General features: G+C 53.0%; 3 protein-coding genes across 3 annotated transcripts; all 3 read left to right on the forward strand.

Moving 5' to 3' along the window:
* The first annotated feature begins 1,514 nt into the window (after nt 1-1,514).
* Nucleotides 1,515-6,816, forward strand: PRSS45 (Putative serine protease 45). Its single transcript, XM_087825083.1, has 6 exons — nt 1,515-1,605; nt 3,955-3,981; nt 4,625-4,772; nt 5,237-5,511; nt 6,085-6,248; nt 6,583-6,816. Exons 1-6 carry the CDS (start codon nt 1,515-1,517, stop codon nt 6,814-6,816), a joined length of 939 nt encoding a protein of 312 aa, XP_087681209.1.
* A 5,797-nt stretch (nt 6,817-12,613) lies between these two features.
* PRSS46 (Putative serine protease 46) lies at nt 12,614-17,834 on the forward strand. The gene is made up of 5 exons (XM_016202752.2): nt 12,614-12,689; nt 13,364-13,541; nt 13,648-13,907; nt 14,669-14,832; nt 17,580-17,834. Exons 1-5 carry the CDS (start codon nt 12,614-12,616, stop codon nt 17,832-17,834), a joined length of 933 nt encoding a protein of 310 aa, XP_016058238.2.
* A 462-nt stretch (nt 17,835-18,296) lies between these two features.
* PRSS50 (serine protease 50) lies at nt 18,297-24,084 on the forward strand. Its single transcript, XM_016202751.2, has 8 exons — nt 18,297-18,485; nt 19,153-19,265; nt 19,481-19,707; nt 19,783-19,965; nt 21,185-21,347; nt 21,912-22,195; nt 23,307-23,473; nt 23,854-24,084. The coding sequence occupies exons 1-8, from the start codon at nt 18,297-18,299 to the stop codon at nt 24,082-24,084; spliced, it is 1,557 nt and encodes a 518-aa protein (XP_016058237.2).
* Nucleotides 24,085-25,218: the final 1,134 nt, after the last annotated feature.

A 25,218-nucleotide genomic window follows, 5' to 3' on the forward strand; every position in this document is an offset into this window, starting at 1 on the left:
GACCTGGGAGCACAAGTGAAGCTGGGGCATGAGGAATATTCCTCCTCTTCCACCCCTTCTGCTTTCTGCTCACCCCCACTTGGTTAGCCAAGGTCGGCACTCCCCCAGGGAGGAGGGCACGAGTCCCTGTATTCGGATCAGTTCATTAGCCCATTCCAGGGCCCAGTGTCCCAGAGTCTCTCTGTCTAGCTGCTGATCAGATCCCTCTCAATCGTCTGTCCACTGCTCTCCCAGGGGCCAACATTTTCCTCCCAGATATCTGTGGGCTTCAGAGGACAGCCTGTGTCAGTCCCACGTGCTGCCCGAGGAAGGCTGGGGTTGGGAGACTGAGAGCTTACATCAAACCCAGTCTCTTAATACGTGTCCAACCAGCTGCTTCAAGAAGCCACTGAATATCCATCGGTTAACAAAGTCAGTTTACCTTCCTATTCCTATATGGGTCAGCAGGTAGCTTTTCTCCTCCTGGCTCCACTCAGCCCTGTGGTTCATGCTTTTCCTGCATCAGCACTCCCTGGAGGGCTCATTAAAATACAGACCAATGGTTCTACTCCCAGAGTTTCTAATCCTGTAGGTCTGGGTGGACCTGAGAATGTGCATCTCCAACAAGTTGCCAAGTGATGCCGCTGCTGCTCCGGGGACCATGCCTTGGGCATCACTGCTCTGCAGTAACATGGGCACAGAAGGCAGCCTCCTCCAGGCTGCCCTGGGGTGGAAGTGACACTCATCACCTCTACTCACCTCGTATTGGTGGGAGCTCACCTGAAACTCCCTTAGATGCCAGACTGGGGAATATGTTCGCCAGAGCTGGAGACCCTCCACACCGGACAAGAGAAGCAGGAATCTTGGAGGTCACCTCCCAATCTCTGCCACACACCCAGATTCAAAGACCGCATCCTTCTGCAAAGAGCCCGTGAAAGCCCCAGGCCTGCACCTCTTGAAGCTGCACCATGCAGCTGGTGGGCTGTGGAAGAGGAGGCGTGCCTTTCCTTTAGACTCCCCAAGACTCCTTGACCCAGTCTTAGGTCCAGCTCCAACGTCACTTTCCCTGAGACACCTTCCCCGACCCCCTAGCCTTACTTACTGTTCTCTTCTGCTTCTGCAGCTTTCCAGCTTCTCCAGTCAATATAAATCGGGAAACTCTCCCATGCACCAAGCCCAGGGACCAAGGGTGCAGTCAGAGGCTGGGTGACAAGGTGCCATGGCTGGTCCAGAGATGTGGCTGTGCCTTCACAGGCCAGGCTCTGGGGGGCGCTGTCACCCATTGAAGGCGCTCATGGGGCTGGCCCCTAGGGAGGCAACCACCGATCCGGGGCTCCGAGGTCATCTTCCGGGAACTGGCACGAGGTGGGGGCGCAGGGGGGTGTCCAGGGCTCCAGGGGCGCCGTAGGGATGCGGGGGCCTCGCGCCTGGAAGTCGACAGGTACCGTGCCCGAGGCGCGCCCTGCGCCCGCGGTGCCCTGGCGCGTGGGGGCGCCTGCGCGTCCCTGCCGTCGCCAGGTGACGCCTCCGGGGCCATGGCCACCTCGCTGCGGGGCCTGGGCGCTGGGCCTGGAGGCCCGAGCTGCAGCCTCCTGCTGCTGCTGCTGCCGCCGCTGCTGGGCTCGGGTGAGGCGGCTGATCCCGCCTCCCTCCCCACCCCTCTGCCACCCCTCCGCCGCTCTCCTCCTGCCCTTCCCCGCCCCGCCCCAAACCGCCCTGGAGGCTGGGACGGAGCCCGCTGGGCTTCTGTGGCCCACTCGCCCCGGTCACCTCTCCCCCACTGCCCCTCCCAGAATCTCGCCAGGCAGCTGGGGCCCGCCGGGGCCCCGGAGGCGTGCGGTCTGGCCCGCGCACAGGCGTGGTCTCCATCTAAAGAATGAATCCAAAATCCCTCTTCTACCCAGACCCTCTTTTCCAGCCCAGTGTGCCTGCCTCACGGGCGGCTGCTTGGCTCGCTCAGTGGCCCCGGGCCCTCGGGTGCTGTGGCCTTGGCTCCCTCCAGCCCCCAGGGGCCCCTCCAAACCTGACTGCTCCACGCTGTCCTCACCCGTTTAGAGACAAGCCCCCTGTTCAAGGTCAGCCTGCCGGCCCAGCCGCGGACCGCGGGCCCCCTGCGCTCCCTCCGGCAGCCTCTCTTAGACCCTTCCCCTTGCATTGCTTCTTCCGTCTTTCCCCTCACTGCCAGCTTTCTCAAGATAAGCATTTGCACTTCACGCGTCCTTCCGGTGCCTCCTTGCTCCCCACTCAGTCCTTAGCCAGTTCCTGGCACGTCTGCCTGCCTTACTGTCCCCGACCTTCCTACTCCCTCCTTTTTCATTCTCTCTAGACCCCCGGACACCTCTCCTTATATTGTCACTGGTGAAGGGGTTCTTGTTTCCATCCCAGGATAGAAATCAAGAGAGGAGGCCAAACAGATTCAAAAGGAAGTTTACTGAAAAGCGGAGGGAGGGAAAGGAGGAAGGGAGGCCTGGCTGCACCGGGGAGCGCACCCTGACAGAGAGCACGGCCCCTGGACGGCTGCCTGGGGGGGTCTGCCATTGCCTGGTGCGGGTGCAGACACATTGGTTTGGGGAGTGCCCGAGGAGAAACTTTAATTTTTAAAATTTTTATTTTTCACTTGAAGCCTGCAGTCGATATCCTTTTGTATTAGTTTCTGATGCACGGCATAGTGGTTGGACAATCATGTACGTTACAGAGCATCCCCCCCCCCCGCCCTGATATTTCCAGTACCCACCTGGCACCGTAAATAGTCATTACAATATTATCGAATTCCCTGTGCTGCAATTTATATCCCTGTGACTGTTCAGTAACTACCAACTTGTACTTCTTAATCCCTTCACCTTTTCACCGAAGAGAAACTTTTATCTAGGAGAGGCTCAAAAAGTGACTGAAGGAACTTCCCAGCCATCTAAGAGAGGCTCAGCCTGTCTCAATTCTCCCCACCCTCACCTCTCCTCTCCTCTTGGTCCCTCCCAGCCACCGTGCTGTTCATCCCTGACGTATTGGTGTTCCCTAAGGTGCTGTCGGGGTCCCCTCTTCGCTGCTCCCTGGGTGAACTCACTTGCCCCGGGCAGTGAGCTGCCATTTATGCGACACTGCCTCACGTGTCTGGATGAGCATCCGCCTCCTGGGCATCTCCACCTGAGTGACCCAGCAGCATCTCAGCTGCTTGGGAGGCCCTCAGCTCCCTACAGTCTGGGTTCTCTGACTCTGTTCTCTAACTCAGTGGGTAGCAGCCGCTCGTCTCTAAAGTCAGAAATGGGGAGGGGAGTTATCCTAGACTCAGCCTTCTCCCCAAGTCCCACCTCCAGGTCGCTCACCTGGCTCTCCGTGTCTGTTCTCACTGCCCCTTCTCCATTCAGACCTTGCATTTCTTGCCTGGTTTCTGCAGAGCCTCCGGTGGGATCTCGCTGCCCTCAATCTTGTCACCTTCCTATCTATTCTCCTTGCTGCCTTTGAAATGCAAGTGCAACCGTGTCGCAGCTCCACTGGCCTCCCTCTCCCTGTCTCCGCTCCCCTGGCATCATTTCTTACCATCACAGGCCTTGCCCCCTGTCCTCCGGAGCCTCGGGCATACACCAGGGTCTTTCTTTTGTATGGAATGTCATTGTCACTTCTCACTTTTGTCTTACCCTCTCCTCTTTAAGTCCTGGCACAATAAGCCCTCTTGCCAGAGCCCCTCTGCTACTACTTCTGGGCCCACCTGACATCCGTGGCCCCAGCCCTGCATTGCTGTCCCTCAGGTGATTTGCTTGCTTCTGTCTCCCCTGCTCACCAGCATGGTCCTTAAGGACAAATACAGCACGTATCTGTCTGCTTACCTCTGTCTTCACCGGCTCTGGGCTCCAGGCTGGGAATGGAGTGGGAGGTTAGGAAATGCTTGGTGAATGAATAAGTGAACTAATTAATGAAAACGCACCTCTTCGCTGTCTCCTGTCATGACCTGTCTCTCCATCTCTGCCCTTTCTCCTCCAGGTTACATAGAAGATGATGACTTATCAGGTAGGTAAGGTGAGCCCCTGCTGCAGAAGAGCCTCAGTTCCCGGGAGGGAATGTTCTACAGAGGGTCACCGTACAGTGTTGATGGGTCTGTAGGAAGCAGGAATTCAGTGTCAAGGGCCTGCTTGCTTACTTTTTTTTTTTAATCCTTACCTGAAGACATTTTTTCCATTGCTTTTCAGAGAGATAGATAGAGAGAGAGAGACAAAGAGAGAGAGAGAGAAAAAGAGAGAGAGAGAGAAACATTGATGTGAGAGAGACACATCAATTGGTTACCGCCCGTGCGTGCCCCGACTAGGGCCAGGGATTGAGCCTGCAACTGAGGTATGTGCTCTTGGCCGAAACTGAACCCCAGACCCTTCAGTCTGTGGGCCAGCGCTCAAACCACTGAGCCAAACTGGCCAGGACCAGGGCCTGCTTTCTAAAGGCTAGCCTGTGACTGCCAGGACACACAGACCTAACGGTGTGGAGGAAAGCACATCAGGGCCTCCCGTGGGAACGCAGAGCCTCTTTGGATTCAGCCCAGGCTGTACCCTGTCAGGCGTTTGCAGCCTTGTGCACGTTGCCCCAGGGGTATCTTGGTCTCGGCCATACTTATCTTCCTCTGTGTGGTCACTGTGTCTCCTTGGCACGTTTGTTCCTAAAGCTTGTGGCAAACCCTGGTGGTCGGAGGATGTGAACATGGCCCGCCACTGGCCCTGGGAGGCGAGCCTCCGAGTGGAAAATGAGCACGTGTGTGGAGGGGTCCTCATTGACCACAGATGGGTGCTGACCGCCGCCCACTGCATCCAAGGGTGAGTGCGGCCCATGCGTCCGGGGCCTGGAGACCCGGGGCTGCAATAGGCCCGGCCCAGCTTCTTTGGTTCTGCTGTGAAGCCACGTGAGAGTGGGAAAGTAGGAGGAGTGGGAAGGGATGTCTCAAACAGGGGAGTCACGCTCAGGATCTCACGGGGGGCCAGGAGCCCCACACAACGAAAACCGAATGCCACACAGGGTAATGGACAAACTCAGTATGGACCTCCACCCCTCACACATCAAAACATACATGTAGACCAACTCCTACATACACAACACGTGGACCAGGCCACCGTGAATCAACCTGAACGGTGGATGGGGAGGCATTCACAGCTCTGACTCCGTCGGCCCCCAGGCTGGATTAGCAGGGCGTCTGCTGCGGGAGAGGGTCCTTGGCGGAGGTAGGAGCATTGTCAGCTTGGGACCCAGACATCTACCAGGTGCGGCTCTGTGTCTCCTGTAGCACCAAAGAGTACTCAGTGACTCTCGGCACCTCTGAGCTGAAGCCCACGTACCCCAGGACGGACATCTCGATCCTTGTGAGGGACATCATTGTGCACCCCAAGTACTGGGGCCGGACCTTCCCCATGGGCGATGTTGCCCTTCTCCGGCTTCACACTCCTGTCACCTTCAGCAAGCACATGCAGCCCATCTGCCTCCCGGAGTCCAGCTACAACCTGAAAATTGGGACGCAGTGCTGGGTGACCGGCTGGGGCCAGGCCAAGAAGCGCTTCTTAGGTGAGCAGGATGGGCTGGGGGTGGGGTGCGGTACCACAGAGGGTGCAGTCAGTTCCTCCTGGGGTCTTGCCTGCTGGGCCCCCTATGGCGCCCCTCAGGAAGCTCGTGGCCTCCTCTGTGTGGTCACCGTTACCTCTGGCCCCTGGTCCTTGGATGTGTTAGGCCTGCTCCTCACGTGGGAACCCCTGTCCATCGCTGTGGGCCTTCCTCCAGGCCGAGCCATGCCAGGGCAGGGCACGATCACTCGCCTCACAGAAGCTCCGAGTCAGGGAGTCACAAATTTGCTCACTCACTCATCTGTTCACTTGACAGACTTCAAGCATCTGCCACACGCGAGCATCTGCCAGCGTGTACCCCGGGCATTGGGAACACGCGCCCCGCCTGCAGGGAGCTCATCCCCGAGTGTGGAGGGGGTGCGGCCTCACTGGGAAAGACTTGCCAGGGGTGTGGGATGAGCTCTGTGAAGGGATGGGGCTTGGGCGACTCTCCGGGATGGAGGTGACAAGACACTGGGGAAAGGCCAGGGCGAGTGGAGTGAGGGGTTAGTTCCCAACCCCCTGGGCTTCCCCACAGCCAACGCCACGCTGACGCCGCAGCTGCAGGAGGCCGAGGTGTTTGTCATGGACAACCAGAGGTGTGACCAGATTTACCGAAAGAGGTCCCGCATCCCCCGCGTCCTCCCCCTCGTCACGAGGGACATGATCTGTGCCACCAATTATGGAGAAAACTTGTGCCCTGTGAGTTTCGGGGAGGTTCTGGGAGCTCTCCATTTGTTGGGAACAACTCCCAGGTGGGGGGAAGTTCACCGGGGAGGGGTTTGCTTGGCCTCCCACCTCGTCACCATTACCAGGCAGTGCTCTGCACCCATCCTTCTTCCCCTGTGACTTCGATTTTGCCTAATATTCTGGGACAGGGTCCCAAACTATGGAGCAGAAGGAGGTCCCCAGGTAGTGAGACCCTGAAAGGGTAAAAGGATCTTCCAAGCGGAACTCAGGGTGGGCATTCTGGGTCCTCTGGATTCCCTGGGTCCCATCTGGGCCCAGAGCCTCTGTCACGCCTCTCTTTGCCTAGGGGGATTCTGGGAGCCCACTGGCTTGCGAAGTCGAGGACAGATGGATCCTGGCTGGGGTGTTGTCCTGGGAGAAGGCCTGTGCCAAAGCACGGGATCCAGGTGTGTACACACGCGTCACCAAATACAGCAAGTGGATCAAGAGTCAAATGAGCAGCCGGGCTCTCTCAGGCCCCTGCACCTCCACGCTGCTCCTTCTCCTGTCCTGGCTGCTGCAGCCCCAGCTGGGCCCCTGATCGGCCCCCTCCCTCCTTCCTGCTTTGCTTCTGCTGAATGGGGCCAGGTCAAGGTTAGACCAAGGTCATGCATCCGTGTTCAACCCAGAGTCAAGGTGGGGACAGAGTGGCCCCTGGGAGACCTGGTCCTGCTTTGGCATCCCAGTAGGGAGGGATTCGGTGGATGACTAGGCCTTCGGTGACCAGGAGAAGGGAGGTGTGGCCTAGAAGGGCTCTGGAATTGGGGCCCAGAACAGCAGCAATTAAATTTGTGCAAACGTGAGCTGGTTCTGTTCTCTTTTCTGGGTGGCCCTGGTTGTTGGGGGTGGGAGAGCAGGGTCTCCCGGGGTTAATTCTACCAGGTGGTTTCCCTCGTGGGGACTGATGGTTTTTGCTATATCACTAGTGCTAGGGCATAGGGAAAGGGCTCGAGGCCCCAGTCTCCTCCTCTGTGAAGTGGGCGTGCTGGGAGGGAGCCGTTGGAACACTCCCTGTAGGCTGACAGTAGGAAGGACCTACAGCGCTCCAAATCGGCTTTTAGTTTTTCTAATGGTATTTAAAAATAGGGATTACGAAGTATTACATGTTCATGGCTACATTTTTTCTTCACATTAAAAAAAAATTATAAGCAATGTCTGAATACAACCCTGTGAAAAAAATCAGAAATACATGTAAAGACTTCCCCCTCTCATCCATCCCACCACAGTACTGCTCCCTTAACCAGAAGTAATCATCAATAGCATCCCTAAATAATGTATCTTTATGATTGTAAATAAATGATTTAAAATATATGTATTATTCATAACTACATTTAAAAAAAATTAGATGCCTCGAAAGCCCATGTCAGTACCTAGAGCGTACTTTTACATCACGCCTGTGTCTGTGCCATGTACTGGAGGCTATTTAACCTTGGCCCATTTTTTAGGCTGTTTCTGATTTGTCAGCATTGCGACAGTCCTGAACACCCTCCTGCATGCACAGGGTGGGGTGGGGTGGGGACAGTCAAAGGAAACACAAATTTAATCATTTTGGATGAATATTATCAAATTCACCCCTCCTCCAAATTTTACTAGTTCACATTCAGGCCTGAAGTATTCTAGAACGAGTTTCCCCTTTTGCTGAATGTGGACATCATTAATCTTTAAAACTGTCCATCCAGTGGTAAAAAGTTATAGCATTGCTGTTCTGTGTTTTCTTGATCAGAAAAGTGTTTTCTCATGTGTTTATTGAAAAACACATGTATACCTTTTCTCTAGTAAATTCTCTGTTCAATACTGTCGAGAATAAGATAAAAGTCCTCTGTTCACGTACTTTACCTATTTTGAAAATTGGGTGACTTATCTTTTCTGATGGAAGATCTTCATCTTTTCTGAGTATTAATTTAAGCCTTTCTAAGTTTTACAAATATTTTCTCCAGTGAGCCACTTGTTTTTAGAAATATGTGGAATGAATGGGTAATGTTTCCATAAAGACTTAAAAATTGTAACAGAGTCAAATCAGCCTTTACTTCCTTTATGAGTTTTGTGTGTTCCTTAACATGGCCTTCTCCATCCCCACATGACAAAAGCTGTCTTTCTGTATCTCTCTTAATATTTTGATAACTTTATAGTTTGAGTAACTGTATAATCTGTCTGAAATTTCTGTGTATGTATGGTGTGAGGTGGGGATCTGTTTCCAACTGGAGGACCAGCTCCATTGAGACTGGTTTTGGTGGGGTCCACCCTTTGCCTGCTGATTTGAATGTCCATATTTAATGAACTCTCAATATACTCGTGGGTATGTTTTTTGAAATCTTTATTATTTGTCCACTGTTCTGTTTGTCCCTGGGTTAGTGCTGTACTGTTTCAATCAGCTTTATGTTATGTTTTGTTAAATGGTAGCAAAAACTGTTCTCTTCCTTAAAAAAAAAAATATTGCCTAAATCCAGATTTTCGTCTATTTCTGAGATGTTTTCAAAAAAAACCATCTGGTGTACTTTTGTTGGTTAGCTTTTTGGTATCCATCCTTCCCACCTATTACCCCAGGTCCTGGTCAGCATCCCACGCCCTCTGCCATGCTGCTCAGGTTCTTCAGGGGGCAGCTGTCACATTCCCAACTCCCAGGAGGGATGGCTCATAGGCTTCCTGTAGTCAGCAAGGTCCAGTACCCCAGCCGCCTGGGGTACTGGTGGATTGTCCCAGTCAGCATCGGGCATGGTTAGAGGACACACACACACTCTCTCTCTCTGAATGTAGAGTGGGAGGCAGAAAGATGTGGACTGTTGACAAACATTTTTCAACATGGGGACTGACTCAGAATGAGGCCACCACTGAAGAGAGGAGACAAATATTTTAAGCCTGTTTGAGTGGAAGTTTCTCTTACTTGGGAACTCCTGAATGGTACAGACTAACTTTTGGTTTTAGTATAATCAAATCTGCTTCTATTTGTTCATTTTATTTTATTAAAGCTCATTTAGATTTAGTAATTCCAGCCTTTTACTTTTGAGGGATTGGTTTTACTCTTTTTTTAACTTCTTGAGCATGCTCAATTCATTATTAGAGACTTCTTTGGTTTCTAATATTTTCAGTTAATTTCATAAAATTTCCTCTGAGTCTTACTTTGGCTATATTTCATAGGATTTGATATGTACTGACTTTGTAGTAATTCATTTATATATAAGTATTTTTTTTAAAAAATTTTTTTATTAATTTTAGAGAGAAAAAGGGAGAGAGAGAAACACCAATGATGAGAGTCATTGATCGGCTGCCTCCTGCACGCCCCCTACTGGGGATCAAGCCTGCAACCCGGGCATGTGCCCTGTCTGGGAATTGAACAGTGACCTCCTGGTTCATGGGTCGATGCTCAACCACTGAGCCACACTGGCCAGGCCATTTTTATATTTTTAATTTCATACTATATTTCTTATTTAACCCAAGAGTTAAATAGAAGGGTGCTATTTAATTTCCTGATGGATAATTTGGGGGAAGGGTAGAAGCTTCTTCTTTTTCTCTATTAAAAATTACATCACAATATGGACTTAATTATTTCTGCCTTTCGGAATTGATTGAGGTTTTATTTGTGCCCAGTAATTGGTCGTTTTTAGTGACTGTTTCATGTGCATTTGAAACGGAAGTGTCGTGTGTTTTGAAAGGGAGATCTAGCTGTAAACGGGTTGGATCAGGCGTGTCGATTGTATTATTGAAATCCTCTTGACACTTCCAATATTTTATGTCTGTATAATCCTCTGATTTCGGAGAGATTTATCACAGGAATTAAGACTGTCTTCTTGCAGTTATAATAATTCTTGCTTTGTTTCAAAGCTGTTCTGTTAGGAGTGCAAGGTTCATGCTTCCTGTACCATCTGGGTGGGGTGTATGCCCTATCAATATGAAATATGCCTTCGTCCTATTTAATATTTGTTTTTTCAAAGACCTGGCTTATATCATAGAGTTCATTTCTAATTCTGCTGTTCTAATCAATTAGGATATAATTCTATATTTTGTACATGTTTCCTACAGATTTTCCTTGGGCTTATTTTGTACCTTTTATAGTTTCTTGATTTGAGCATTTAATTAGTTTATTTTTATTTTTGAAAATAAATTTAAGGTTATGTATTTGCCTTGAACATACTCAGTACGTTTTTTTATTCATTACTTTAATTATTAGTATTTTCTAATAATTTCTAATAGTTTTTAGAATGTCTTTATTTCCTCAGATAAGTTAAGAAAGTTTATTTTAAAATTTTCAAATAATTTGGTTTATTCTGCTTCCTATTTTGTTACTGAATCCTTGCTTTGTTGCATCATGGTAAAAAGTGTGAGCTGGGCTAGTTCAACATTTAGGGAAGTTACTGTGGTTTCTTTGGTTGTTGAGTGTGCGGCTGATTTTTATAGAGAGTTCATTCCCCAAAGACTCAGAGTCGGTTGAAGACTCTCCCGCTCTAAGTGCGGATTTTCAGCATCTCGTGTAGTGCTGGTTGATTCTGTTTTACATGTTCGATGCCATGTTATTGATGAACAGAACTTTATGATGCTATATAGCCATTGTAACTTTAATCTTTTCCCAACATAAAATAACTTTCTTTTTCTGGTTAAAGCTTTAGTCCTGAGTCACATTTTTAGAGATTAACATTGCCACTTCTATTTTCGCTTCCGTAGACTTAATAATTTTTGCCTGGCTTTTTATTTTCAACTGCTTCATGTCACTTTGTTTTAGGTGGGTCTTTAATAAGTAGCATGCGAGTAGATTTTTTTCTGCCTGATTTAGGAATCTTTGACTTTCGCCCAGCTGGTGTGGCTCAGTGGACTGAACATTGTCCCAGGCACCCAGAGGTCACTGGTTCAATTCCCAGTCAGGGCACCTGCCCGGGTTGTGGGCTTGAGCCCCAGTAGGGGGCGTGCAGGAGGCAGCTGATTAATGTTTCTCTGTCATCAGTGTTTCCATCTCTCTCTCCCTCTGCCTCCCTCTCTCTTTAAAAAATCAATAAAAACATTAAACAAAAAAAGCTTTGACTTTTAGAATTCTTTTGTATTCACCTTGGTGGTGATAGTGGATATGCATCTTCATTCAATTATCTTGTATTGTTTTATCGATTGTTCCCCCAACGTATTTCCCTCTCCCCCTTGTCCTCCCCCCACTTCCTCCCAGAGGAAATCTGATTGTAGGGATAATCATTTCCTCGATTCTCTACCATGTATCCCTAAAAGTAGCTTGTTTTGCCTGTCTTTGAATTTCATATAATATGCACCTTTTTGTGTCTGGCTTCTTTCACTGGAAGATATGTTTCTGAGACTCCCCGTGTCACTGCCTGCCCATGTGGCTGTGGAGGACTCGGCCTCCCTCCCGCCCTTGGTGGCCGTCGTGTGTTGCTCCGCTCGGGCTCTGCCCGGCAGCGCTGCCGTGTCCCCTGCTGCGCACTGCTGGCCGTTGCCGGGTGGCACAGCCAGGAGCCGAGCTGCAGGCTGGGGGGTGGGCACATCCTCTGCTCCCCTAAATGATTCTGAAGCTCTCCACAGTGGTGGCCCCAGTCCATCTCCCCAGCAGTGCGCGAACTACCTTGTTACCCCAAGTCCTCGACAGCACTGGCAACGCGGTGGGGCAGGAGTCAGCTGTCCTCGTGGACAGTGTGAGGAGCATGGGATCCTTGGGAGGGATCCTCAGTGGAGCGAGGTGGAGGGGCCCCAAGATGTAATTTATTCTTCAGATTTATGAAGACCTGGGCCTGCATCTGCTTCCTCTCAGGAAACCACCTTCCCAGGCCCAGAACACCCGGCCTCCCTCTGCTCGGGGAGCTCTCTGGAAAATGCAAAACCTGTGGAGAGAAGGGAAACTAGTTCCAGCTCAGTCCCCCACGACAGCCATCCCTTTCTCTGTGCCTCAGTTTCCTTACTTCCAGGAGGACCATCAGAAGGGCCTCATAGAGAAGCTTGGATTGGGCATTAGGGATGCCTCACAGGCCAGACACCTGTTGCGGTCGCAGGCTTGGGATTGGGCACATAGAGATACCTCCAAGGCCCAGGCTGAGCCCAGGAGGCACTGTCATGGGCCAGATGCCAGGTGCTGTCCCAGGCTCAGGGTCAGGCCCAGGAGCACCATCTGGGGAGGTGCTTGGCAGCAGTGTCACGTGGTGCCCTGGTGGGGCCTCACCATGACCACACTGTCCCTTTTCTGCTAGCACCCTAATGCTGTCCCAGCTGGGCGAGCCTGCAACCCTGGGGCAGAGGCCCACTCCTGGTTACCCTAAATAAACAAACCACGAGTTCTAGAACTCCTGCATGTTGGAGATACCCTGCCCCTACATTCCATGCTGAGGACCAGCGGCGCTGGGCACCAGCTTGCCATGGCATGTGAGCCAGATCTGGGCGTCACATCTCCATTGGCTTTTGGCAGACTCGGGAACCCACTCTATGTGGAAGGTAGGGCTTTGGGACATGGGACAGGGACAAGAAGGGTCTGTTCACCTGGGTGTCAGTGTCAGTTGTCCTCACACCTGATGGATACATCTTCACCAGACTGCGTGGTGCGCCAAGCCTGGAGACCCAGGCAGTGTTGAGGCAGTTCCAGTTTGCAGGGTGACATGAACATGAGGGAAGAGCTTTATTAAAAGCTGGGGGACAAGCTAACTTCCATGGGAAAGATGAGCTTGTTTGGGAGGCACACTCTAGACCCAGGACTTGTGATGACAATGACATGAGATGACTGCTCATGCTACATAAGGCACTGTTCAGATGCTGACGTCCGCACCCTGGGAGGTGTGTTTTGCCAGCATCTCCATCTCACCATCGGAGACCAAGGCCCAGAGAGCTTAAGTGACCCGTGGAGCCAGCATCCAATACCAGTTTTCAGTAGACTCTTTGGGAGTGGAAAGTATGGGGCCCCACTTGGCAGAAGGTCTCTGGGCACACACCCGAACCGACCATGGGTATTCTTGTGGGGCAGCCCTGGCTTGGGTCACCTGCCAGCTGCCCATGTGGCAGTGGCTGCTTGGGACAGCCTCCATACCTGCTGTGAACAGGGGTCTGAGGGCTGCCTTTGCCACCTGAGCGACTGCACGGGGCTGGCATGGCCCCTTCTCTCTCTCTTTCCTCAGAGCCCTTTTACTGGGGCTGTGGTCAGACCAACATGTCCTGCAAGGTGGTGAAGGGGAAGCTGGTGGAGGTAGGCAAGTGGCCGTGGCAGGTGAGCATCCTGTTCCTGGGCATGTACGTCTGCAGCGGCTCCCTCATCCACCACCGGTGGATCCTCACGGCTGCGCACTGCTTAGAGAGGTCAGTCAGGGTGGCAGCTGGTCCCCAGGGGGACCCTGGTGAACCTGGGGTTCTGGGAGTAGCGGCCTTACTGCTGGTGATCAGCCTCCTACCCATGGCCCTGCAGGTCCCTGAATCCCGACCAATACTCTGTGATGGTGGGAGTCCAGCACCTCCCAGAAAAGGGCACTCATCTCCCGCTTGCTCACATTGTGATTCATGAGAATTTCAAGAACCTCATAGCCAACGACATTGCCCTCTTGAAGCTCAAGGACCCCGTCCTCTGGTCCCCCCTTGTCCAGCCTATTTGCCTACCTACCACCAATCTCAGGCCATCTGTTGGAACCTCGTGCTGGGCGATCGTGTGGGGACGTACAGACACAAAAGGTGAGTGGAGGCAGGCAGAGTTTCCAAAACACTTGCCTCTTCAGAACACAACTTCGCCATGGGCTCATTCATTCATTCCTTCATTCACTCATTCACTCCATCATCAAACATTTCCTGAACACCTAATGCGCTGCACACTCTCCTGACCTCTGTTGGTAGGTAGGTATACACAGTGCTCTAGTGTAGAAGACATTCGTGGCTTGCATGGACAAAATGCCTAGCCATCCCCTTGCAGCATGGTAGGAAATTAATCTTTGACTATTAGTGGGCTTCCCTGTCTGGAAGTGGCACAAGTGCCATGTCTAGGAGGTACTGAGGCATTGGGCAGCCGAATACCTGTTACCTCGAGATACCAATAATTTCTGGAGGTCTGCTCCTGTTGGTGTCACTCAGGGGTTCTAGGATCTAAGAGCCTTTGTGGGGTCCTGACTCCCAGGAGATGCTACACTCTGGGCTCTAGGGTCTTGCCACCTTGCCAGGTAGCCACGGGACAGTGCTCAGCCCTTCACCCTCATGGACCCTGAATTACTGGAGTAATTCCTCATTTAGTGCCTGGATGTCACTCTAAGCCCCTTGCGAAACTTTTGTTTAGCCTTTTTAATAAACTTGGGCTTTTTCAAAAGTCAGGCTATGGACTGGGCCTTTAAAAATCACCACCCCAGGAAATGGCCCTGCTCCCCACATCTGGGAATGAGGATAACCCCAAGATAAAGTTGTGCCAAATTGTTAAAGGGATGCTGAGGCAAGATCTCTCTCTTTAGTGACCCCAAAGCCCCCCTATAGTCTTCAGGAGGTGTCTGTCAAGATAATAAAACATCAGATCTGCGATCGGCAGTACCAGTTCCTCTTCTTGAAGGGCCAGAAGAAGTTTATCGGGAAAGAAATGCTGTGTGCCAGCTCAGAGTGGGGCGCAGACTCTTGTCAGGTGCGGAGTGTGTGGCCCAGGGCAGGGAGGGGGCTTTTGGGGACATGCCTTCCTTTTTACATGAGACCTTATACAAGTTCTCCCTTCTCAGGACTTCAGCTTCCCAGTCTGTAAAACCAGGGTGAAAATATTCTGCTCCTGTCCACAATGCTGGCCTTAGTGGCAATACTTCCAAGGTCACTTGAGTGTGTTTGAACATCAATCAGTCGTGCCTGGATCTGAGCCAGGTGCTGGCGAAACCAGTTTTGCATAAATGGCCTCATTCTGTAAACATGCTTCTGCTTCTTGCATCTTTCGTTCAACTTCGTTCTTGAGATATGTGTCATAGTGATATGTGCAGCTCTAATTCATCGATCAGCTCTATCTACAATATTCACTTTGGTGAATATGCCACAGTTTATCCATTCTACTACACTGAGGTAGTTTCCAATTTTTTTCATATCACAAAGTCTGCTCCTCTGAATATTCTTACACACATCTCTCTATTGACATGTTTCAGAATTTCTCCATGGGCTGTGGCCTGCAAAGAATTGGTGAGTCAAAGGCTGTGAAAACCTTCATCTAGAATAGTCATTGCCAAATTGTTCTCCAAAGTGATTGTATTAGTCTATACTCTTACAGCAGTGTTTGAGAATTCCATTGTTCCATATCCTTGCCAACTTTTGGTATTGTCAGACTGTGAAATGTTTTCCATTCTGATGGATGAGAGATAGTATCCCATTGTGGTTGCAATGTGCATGGCCCCAATTACCAGTACAGTTGTGTGTCTTTTCATGTTTCACCATTTGTGGTGGTTCTCCTATGAATCTCTTATTCAGATATTTTGCACATTTTTCTGTTGTTTGCCTTTTTTTTCTATTCTGTGTTCATTGTGTATGTTGAAAACACCTTCTTCCAGTTTTTGATTTATCTTTTCATTTTATCTTGTCCTTTGCTAAACAGCAATTTAGATTTTATATTAGTCAAACATATATCCATGCTTTCCTTTCAGACTTATGCTTTTTGTGTCTTATTTAAGAAATCCTTCCTTTTCTCAGGGTCATAAAGACATTTTCCTATATTTTTTGCCTAAAAGTTTTGAAATTTTGGTTTTCACATTTAGGTCTTGAATTCACAAGCATTCATTTTGTGCTGGTGTAAGAGAGGTTTCTGTTTTTATTTATTTCCCTGTATGGACTACCAGTTGTCCCAAAGCCATTCAATGAAAAAAACATTTTCTGTACTGACTGTCACCCCTTCTCTCATAAATCAAATGTTTATATATACATAGGCCAACTTCATGAGTTGGACACCTAGAGAATTTATTTTTGGTCTTTTTTTCTTTTCTAGTACAAGTATTTGATACTACAAATTTTTCTCTAAACACTGCTTTAAAAAAGAAATAGAAAATAATGAAATAAACATTAAAAAGTTTAACTACATACCAGGCCACCAAACAAGTCTTAACACATTCCATATAACTGATATCACTGTAGAACTAATTCTGTGACTACAGAGAAACTGAGTTGGAAGTTAATTACAAAAGCAAACAAGCAAGCACACATTTGGAAATGTAAAAAACCCCACACACCTTTGGCTCAGGTTTTTTGAACCACCCAGACCATGTGAATTCAAGTTGCAAGTTCACATAAGGGCTGGTGTTCCCAGCTGATTCTCTTGAGAGACCTCACTTGGAAGATGTGGTCCTTTTTTGAAGGTGTAGCCTTTTGCTAGAGGTTTCCTCTTAGGCTCCCCTCCTTGAGCAGCCAGGATTTTGCCTTTTATCTCCTGCACCCATGAACAAGGCTGTGAAAACCAAAGCTCAGTGTCACTGGGTTTGGGAAATGGCCTTGGAGCAAAAGCCATCTTTTGGGCTTTGCTGACAAAGCTCTTGGTTCCAGCCCTCTTCTGAGTTTTGGACTCTGGGGAGTCTATTTTCTTGCCAGCTCGCTATGCATTTAAAGTGACAATTTGAAAAAATCTCGTGTATTTAGTTATCTTCAGCAAGGTTGGGTAGGTTAGCAAGCCTTTCATACTGTTGGAAGCCAAATGCTGAGAATTGATATTATTACCTTGTTTTAAGTTGACTCATCCAAGAACAGTGATATCTTTGTTCATTCCTATAGGTCGTCTTTTATGCTTTTAGGTATAGTTTTATTATTTTTCCTTAAGTGTTTATGCACTCTTCATTAGTTTATATCCTGCAAATCTTGGTTTGCATTATCTTACAAAAATCTATATCATTTATATCTATATCTATATAGAGAGAACCATTTTTCTGGTTTTTCTAATTTACAAAACTTAATGGTACAGAAGAGTGTAAAAGTTTTTGGAAGATCATAAACCCACCATGAGCAGAAATAACAGAGGTCACCTTTTGATTGACCTGTGCTGTTGTAAACATTATTCTTATACATGCTTTGCACAAAAAAGAGTAGGGGTTGGTTTGCATTTCCAATAGCTCACTCTGCAAGCAGGATTGCAGGAAAGGGAAAGGTCAAGGGCACCACCTTGGAGGCCTACCAGGAGTTAAGGAGAGGGGAGAGGGAGGAGGCCAGGGAGTTGTGGTCAGAGTAAGCAGGAGAATGAAGGGCGAGGCTAGCGTGGTCCCGACCTTGGGCCCCAGTGCGGGTTGTATCATCAGGAACAGCAGAGGCCTAGCCCAGCCCAGGCTAAGGCTATGGCCTAGGCAGGGGCAAGTTCATCCAGGGCCTCCTGCTGAGACCGTCCAGCTGCCTCCCTTATGGCTCTCTTCTTCCCCTCCTCAGATGAACTCCGGCAGCCCTATGGTCTGCCAAGTGAACAAGACCTGGGTTCAGATGGGGGTGGAGAGCTGGAGCTTCAGCTGCAAGCAGCACCACTACCCGAATATCTACACCAGCACCTCTCTCTTCACCCAGTGGATCCGGAGGCAGATCGGGGACGTGAAGTTCATCAGCAGGGCCCACTCCGCCTTCCTGAGCCCCGTCTTCCACACCGGCTACATTCTGCTAGTCTCCCTGGGCTCCCTGTGGCTCCTTTGAGCGGTGTTTCCAGGGTGGTCATTCCCAGAGGCAGGCGCTTCTTCCTCCCCTCGGCCGCCCTCAGGGGAGTTGGAGACTGGAGGAGTGCAGGACCCGCGGGCAGAGTGCCCTCGGGGGAGGGCCCAGAGCCACTGGTTTTTCAGTTCAATAAATATACTTTTGCACTTTTTTTTTTGACCCTCACCCTACGATATTTTTTTCATTCATTTTCAGAGAGAGTGGAAGGGAGGGAGAGAGAGAGAGAGAGAAACATCGATGTGAGATTCAGGCATCGATTGGTTGCCTCACGCAAGCACCTCAGGCCTGGGGATAAAGCCTGCAACCCTTAGGCTCACAGGCTGATGCCCTGACCACTGAGCCAAACCGGCCAGGGCTGCTTTTGCACTTTTGGCCACAGAAGTCATCACCTTTGTTGCAGACTCTGGCTGGAACCCTTCAGAGATGGCCCCACATCAGGTCCCCATGACCCTCACCTGGGTCTCTGACCAGCTGTTTCCCTCAGGCCTTTCTGCGAGGGCTGGCCTCTTCCTGAGACACAAAGACCAGACCTGCACTGTGGACCTTGTTCCAGAAACTGAGCCTCTTCCAACCCTGCATGTCCCCCTGAGGGTCTCCAGAATCTGCCCAGTTTCTCTTCTCTGCCGGACAAGGGTGGGTGATGATGCCAGAGGGGGAGGGCAAGGCAGAATGCTGCATGGGGGGCCTGTGCGAGGCGACTGCACCCTGAGCTCCCGAGCTGCCTCAGTGACCTCCATCAGACTCTGGAGAGCAAGGACAGGCTGGCCCGAGCTGGCCAGAGTCCTGCCCGAGTGTGGAGGGAGAGCAGGGGTCCCTCAGGCCGGATGGGGTGCAGGTTCAGAGTGCACGGCTACCCTTGGCGTGTAGGGCCCCAGAGAGGTAGTGGGGTGCCTTGCTGTCTTCCCAGAGACTGGAGCCCTGAATGGCCAGCCTGAGGGCCTGTCCCAGCACAGCAGGCCCTGGCAAAAGTTCGAACGTCCTGGTTTGATTTAACTTGGATCTTCTCTTCTAGTAGGCTAGAATTTTCCAATAGCTTTGAACCAAAGCTTCTCATAGACTTCCCCTCCACGGGTTTCTAACTGTATTATCCATCTCTGTCACTGAGCCATCAAAACGTTCCCCAGAGTCCAGCCTACGAAGTGGCCCTCTGCTCCCAGGAGGGCCTGCTGGTCACCATCCCTCTCTGTGGCGGGAACCTCACCTGTGCGTTTTCCTAAGTCAGGGGAGGGCGGAGCGCCGTTTAAAATTAGGCAACCTTTAACAGTCCTTCCAGAACACGTTCCCATCTGCGTCATTTCAGCGACCTGGGGCAGGGCCCCACTGCAGTGACCAGGCTGGAGGGGAGGGGGACCCCTTGGAAATCCTGGACGGCAGCCGCAGGGGTGGGGCCGTCTCACCAGGGGAGGAGCGAAGGCAAGAAGCCAGCCCCGGGCAGGAGGCACAGGGGCCGAGGGGTACAGGAGCCGGCGAGGTTAGTTGGGGGGCTCCAGGAAACTATTGAGCCCAGCGGAGTGGGGAGACCAGGGTGGCAGAGGCGCGACCAGAAACGGGGCGGTTCGCCACACGCCCGTCCGGCAGGTATGAGGGAGGCCAGTCACTAGGGGGCGCCCTCGCGGGAGGAACACTAGGAGCACCGTTGCGGGCGGCCGCTGGGGGCGCCATGTAAGCCGGGAGCAGGGACGCCCGCACCCACCACACCCCACAAGCAGTCGCGGGCGGCCAGTGGGGGGCGCCGTCGCCACAGGAGCTCCCCTGAGCAGTTGCTGCTACCGGGCGATGGAGCCCTGGCGCAAGACACCCGCCCCCTCCCGGGTCCAGGCTGGTCTGCTGCTGCTGCTGCTGCTGGGGCCTGCGGGTGAGCGCACCCCCCACCCCCGCCCGCCCCAGGGCCTTACCTGCCGCCTCTGACCCTCTCCGCATCCTTCCACAGGTTGCTTGGGCGCAGGCGAAGCCCTGGGGGCGCTGTCCACGGCTGCTACCCCCAACCCTGGCACCCCCTGCGTCCCTGGTGCCACCTGTCCCACAGGGGAGCCTCTCCTCCTCTCGCAGGCCCCAAACACAGCAGCGCTCTCCGGGGGCCCTGCTTCTCAAGCCGGCACTGACCTACCTCCCAGTGAGTACCCTGGGCTCCGGGAGCGAGGAAGGTGTCGGAGGAGCCTGCAGGACCTTTGATCCCTGGGGACAGAAGGGACCGAGGAGGACAGGGCAGGGAGCAGTGAGAAGAGACCAGCTTGCCTTTATAAGTGTTTATTGAGCACCTATGATGGGCCAGGCCTCCCATCCTGGTGAGGTAGAAGGCGCAGGAAGTGGGAGAAGCCTGCCCTCCAAGGCCCGCTCTGTTGGCTCCTGCCCCTGGCTTGCAGCCAGGGACTGCGGGGACCTCCAGAGCTTTCAGGGAGCCCTCCTGAGGGCGTCTTGGGGCACACTTGCACCCGTTGTCTTGACCAGTGCATTTCAAGCACGTGTAACAGACCCACCCGGGAGACACTGCTTATCCTGGAATTCAGGTCACACGATTTAACTGCCACTCACACCTCACTGGCAGAGCAGCACCCTGCCTCTACTTCTCCCGTGTGAGCTTTACAAATGCTGGTCCTGGCCCCCTTACTCTGGTTTCGCAGCCACTGATCCGTTTGGAAAACACCCAGGAGTGGAGCTGCTGTGATGTTGGATGTGTGTCTGCTTTGTAAAATCTTTTCCAAAGTGTCTGCACCCACTGACACCCCTCCCAGCAGAGTGAGCCGTCTGAGGCTATAATCCTCACCAACGCTTGGGATCAGGGACATTTAGCTGCCCCTGGCAGGGGGTGGAGTGGAAGGAACCTCATTGTAATTCAAGTCTGCCCTTCCCAGAGGACTGCTGGGGCTGTGTTGGTCTATTGCCTGGGTTTCCTTCCTGGGCTGTGTCTGTTCACGCACGCGGCCCATTTCCCTGTTAGGTCATCAGCCTTTCTCTCACTTATCACAGGAGGGGATTCCCAGAGCGGGGAGAGGGGTCTGCCTTGGCTGAAGGAGGGGAACCAGATAGAAAAAGGAATGAGTTTGTGAAGGGGCTTGATAGGACAAAGGGGCCGGTGGGAATGCTCTATGGCCTGGGAGGTGGGGACAGGGAGAGGGATACCTGGGGAGTGCTGAGGCCATTCTGAGGTTGGATACCTCAGTCCACATGGGGACAACATCATTACATGATGACCAGTAGAAAAGGAGAGCCATGGGATCGTCCAGGCCAGGGCCTGCAGAGGTGGGAGATCAGGCTGAGGGGAGGGGGGGAAGGTGCCATGGGATGTGGCTGTTAGATCCCCTCCCTCATCAAGCTCTCGCCTTCCTCCTCAGTCTGTGGCATGTCCCACGAGCAGGACCCCACCCTCAGGGACGCAGAGGCCACAGCTCGGAGGTGGCCGTGGATGGTCAGTGTGCAGGCCAATGGCATACATATCTGCGCAGGCACTCTCATTTCCTCCCAGTGGGTGGTGACTGTGGCCCACTGCGTGCTCCAGTGAGTCGGGGCCTGGGTGGGCGGGTGGAAAGGCATTTGGAGTCACATGGGGCCCAGTCTTCCCACCAGCTGGCCCATCAGTGGCAACTGTGCCCTTGGCAGAACCCCACAGTCCTAGGCCAGCTTCGCCCCAGCTCCAAGCAGGTGGGTGTTGAGTTCTACAATCCTTCCTGGGAGCAGGAAGCTTGCTCCCCTCCCCTGGGCCCTCAGTCCTGTGACTCCAGGGCTGATTGCACAAGGGGGGATGCAGGGGGAACTGTCACTTCTAGGGCCCAGCACAGGTGCAGGACTGAGTCCAGAGTTTGAAACCAGAGAAAGCTGGGACCACATCCCACCTCCACCACTTCTTGCTGTGTAGCCTTGAGCTGGCCACTGGGTTTCTCTGAGCCTCTGTTTCCCCCTCTGTAAAAGTGAAGGGTTGTTTTGACATGACCACGCTGTGTGTGCAGGGTCCCAATGATCACTTCCGCCGTGAGGAGTAGGCTCAGGGGGCTTGAAGCAGGTAGGTGGAGGCTGGGTGGGGTGCCTGGCACTGACGGCAGACTTCCCTGGTGCTTCCTTTAGGAGTGACGTTACTTATTCCGTGCGGGTGGGGAGCCCCTGGATTGACCAGCTGGCTCAGACTACCATCGACCTCCCGGTGCACCAGGTCATCGTGAACAGCCGGTTCCGGGCCCATCGCTTATGGTCCTGGGTGGGCCGGGCCAACAACATTGCCCTCCTCCGGCTTAAGGGGGAGTTCAAGTACAGCAAGTACGTCTGGCCCATCTGCCTGCCTGGCATAGACTACGTGGTGAAGGACGGCGCCCTCTGCACTGTGATGGGCTGGGGGCTCCCTCAGGTTAACGGTGAGTTGGAGCCTCCCCAGACCAGGCTGGGTGGTGGGGGCGAGGACCTGGGCACAGGCTGGGGTCTGCCATGGACACATCGCCCCCAGGAGCTCCGTGCCCCGACCTCCTTCCCCTCGAGGGTTTCAGCAGTGAGCACGCCGTGGCCGTTGAGGCCGTAAGGGACTGGGATTGCCCATGAACACTCAGGCCAGGCCGAGGCAGGTAAACAGGACCTCCCGAGGCGGAAGGGGCACAGGGTAAGCTCTCACTGTCTGCACAATTCCCGGGCGCCCATGACTTGAAGCAGAGCATCCGAGGCGAGAGGAACAGGGCTCTGTGTTTGTAAAAAGCTCCCCAGGGGACCCCAAAGGATCGGCCAAAGGCAGCCTGCACCCAGAGATTGGGAGTCACTCCGGTCCCCCCAGTGGTCCTCAGTCCCATGTCATCCCAATTCAGGAACAAGGCCCAAAGAGCAGGAGTGTTGTCCCAGGCCATCCAAGGGTCCATTTCCTTATGAGCCCCAGGAGTATCCACTCCCTTCAGGGACCCCTATCCTTTCCCACTAGAGAGGTGCTAACCCAAGTAGCCTCACAGAGCCAACTTGCCTAAAACCAGCCCACAGGGGCTCCATCCCGGGGCGGGGGGTGGCTTTTGTGTCTTCCTTTCCACGGCCTGTCTGGGGAATGGCTGGGAATGATTGGAAGTCTCCTGTCCCCCAGGAGCACAAGCTAGGGACAGAGACAGGAGGAGGGGAGGGGAGTAAGAAGTGCTTGGGACCTATGGAGTGATGTTTGGTGAGCTCAGGGTGGGGAGGAGGCCTTCGAGGAGGGCCTTTGGGATAGAAGGAAGGGCAAAAACTGAGGTGCTGGGGTAAGAATGGACTCAGGTCCAGCAAGGCCAGACGGTGGGCAACCTGCTCCAGGGTCTCTCTCGAGGGGGCTCGGGAAGGGTCGGCCAAATGGCAGGTGGGCTGAACCTGGAGAGACCTCCAGGGCTGCTGGGTGGCAAGTAGAAGAGACTGGAGGAGTGGCGAGGAGCGAAGGGCGGCTGGCAACAAGGCCGGCAGCAGTGGGCAGCAGGGAAACAGGCAAGCCTGAATGGCCCCCTCACCCCCCACCCCGTCCCACAGGCACACTGCCCCAGTCCCAGACCATTCAGGAGAAAGAAGTCACCATCCTGAACCGCAAGGAATGTGACAGCTTCTACCACAGATTCTCCAAAATCCCCTCCGTGATTCGGATCATCAATTCCCAGATGATCTGCGCGGAAGACAGGGACAGGGAACAGTTCTGCTATGTGAGCACCTATCCCCCTTGTCATTGACCTCGGGACACCTGGCCAGGATGGGGGCAAGGGCACGGGGGAGGGGGCAAGGAGGAGAGAGTGGGGAGGGGCTGAGCCTGGGTGATGGAGCAGGATGGGGAGGAGAGATGGAGGTCGGTAGGTAGGAGAGTGGGGGTGGGGACAGTGGGAAGATGGAGGGCAGGTTAAAGGGGGGGATGGAGGACTGGTACCAGAGAGAAAGGAGATGTAGCCCCTGTGGAAGGCCTCCTGGGTACCTCTCAGCCATGTGACACTCGGGGGTTGTGGGGAAGATCTGGTGTGAGGTCACCCTGCTTGTCCCTGAGCTGGGTCACACCTCTCTGACCTTTTTGCCCTCCCACCCCCTCCCACAGGAGATAAGTGGGGAGCCCCTGGCCTGTCCTATGGGGAAAACCTGGTTCTTGGTGGGAATGGTGAGCTGGGGCGCCGGCTGTGGTAAGAGCGAGGCCCCGCCCATCTACCTGAACGTCCCCTCCTACCAATACTGGATCTGGGAACGTGTCAATGGGCAGACTCTGCCAGCCCCATCCAGGGCCCTGCTCCTGGCACTGCCACTGCCCCTCAGCATCCTTGCTGCCCTCTGACTCTCTCAGGCTGTCCTTGGAGGTGCCCTGCTTCCCCAGGACCCCTTATCCTCTGTGTCCAGAACACCCAGGTGCCGCTCTCCCATCCCCACAAGGCAGGGCAGAGATTAGGTGCTCAATTAAACAGTTCTCTTCCTCATGCCTCCTCCTTCCTGGGCCTGTTCGGGTGGGAGATGACTGAACCAGATGGGGTGGGAGGGGGACTCCGGGCACTGAACAGAGCAGAGGCCCAGGATCGGCCTCCATCCAGAGGCTGGGGTGGCCCCTGCAGAAGGTGGAGGGGTTGTGTGTGTGCAGGGATGATACTGGGTCAGATGATGGAGGACCTGGAATGTACTGCCCAGGCTGAGCTGGCGCTGCCAGGACACAGCGTGAGGCTTGGGGAGGGGCAGCTGTCTGGACAGAGAGTCGAGTATGTTCCTTCTGTGATATTTTAGTGGGAGTCAGGCTCTCCTTGACTTTAACCCGACTCCTGGCCATGGCTAGAACATAGCCTGTCGTCACCCTGAAGCATCATAGTGAACTTTGACCTCCCAGAGTCACCTCCTGCCTGGAGACTGGGGCAGGTGCCCACTTGGGCTTAGAAATTATCCCCATATCAGCAGCCAGGCCTTTCCATAAAGCGTTAGTGGAGGCCCAGGTCAGAGGTCAGGGAGCCCAGGCTGGGACTCCGCCAGGCTTCACCAGCTGCTCCTCTGTTTGACCTCAGGTGGCCCCTGCCCTCTGGGCTCCTGCTGCCCATCCACATTGGAGGGCTGTGGTCTGCATGGGTAGAATGACCTTTGCCACAACCCTCTTCCCCCTCGCTGCCCCAGGTCAGGATCCAGGTTTGGCTCTGTGTGCCCAGCACAGGGCTCACCCAGTTGAAAGTCAAGGGGTAGAGTGGAGGGGAGTGGAGAGCTGGCAGCTTCCCCCCGGACCCTGGTGCCCTCTCTCAGCTGGGCCCAGCTGGCTGAAGCTACCCCTTTGCCTCTTGGTCACCGTCTCTCCCTCCAGCTCATCCTAATTCAGGTTTGGAGAAAATCCAGGGGAGGGACCTTCAGCCTGGCCTTTGCTGCCTGCCACCGGTCACTCCAGATCACTCGGGTATGAGAAGGCACTTGGATTTATTTACAAATCTCTGTAGGCTGCAGG

Source organism: Miniopterus natalensis, chromosome 15 (genome assembly GCF_054644295.1).
Source record: "Miniopterus natalensis isolate mMinNat1 chromosome 15, mMinNat1.hap1, whole genome shotgun sequence".
In the NCBI taxonomy this organism is placed as follows: domain Eukaryota; kingdom Metazoa; phylum Chordata; class Mammalia; order Chiroptera; family Miniopteridae; genus Miniopterus; species Miniopterus natalensis.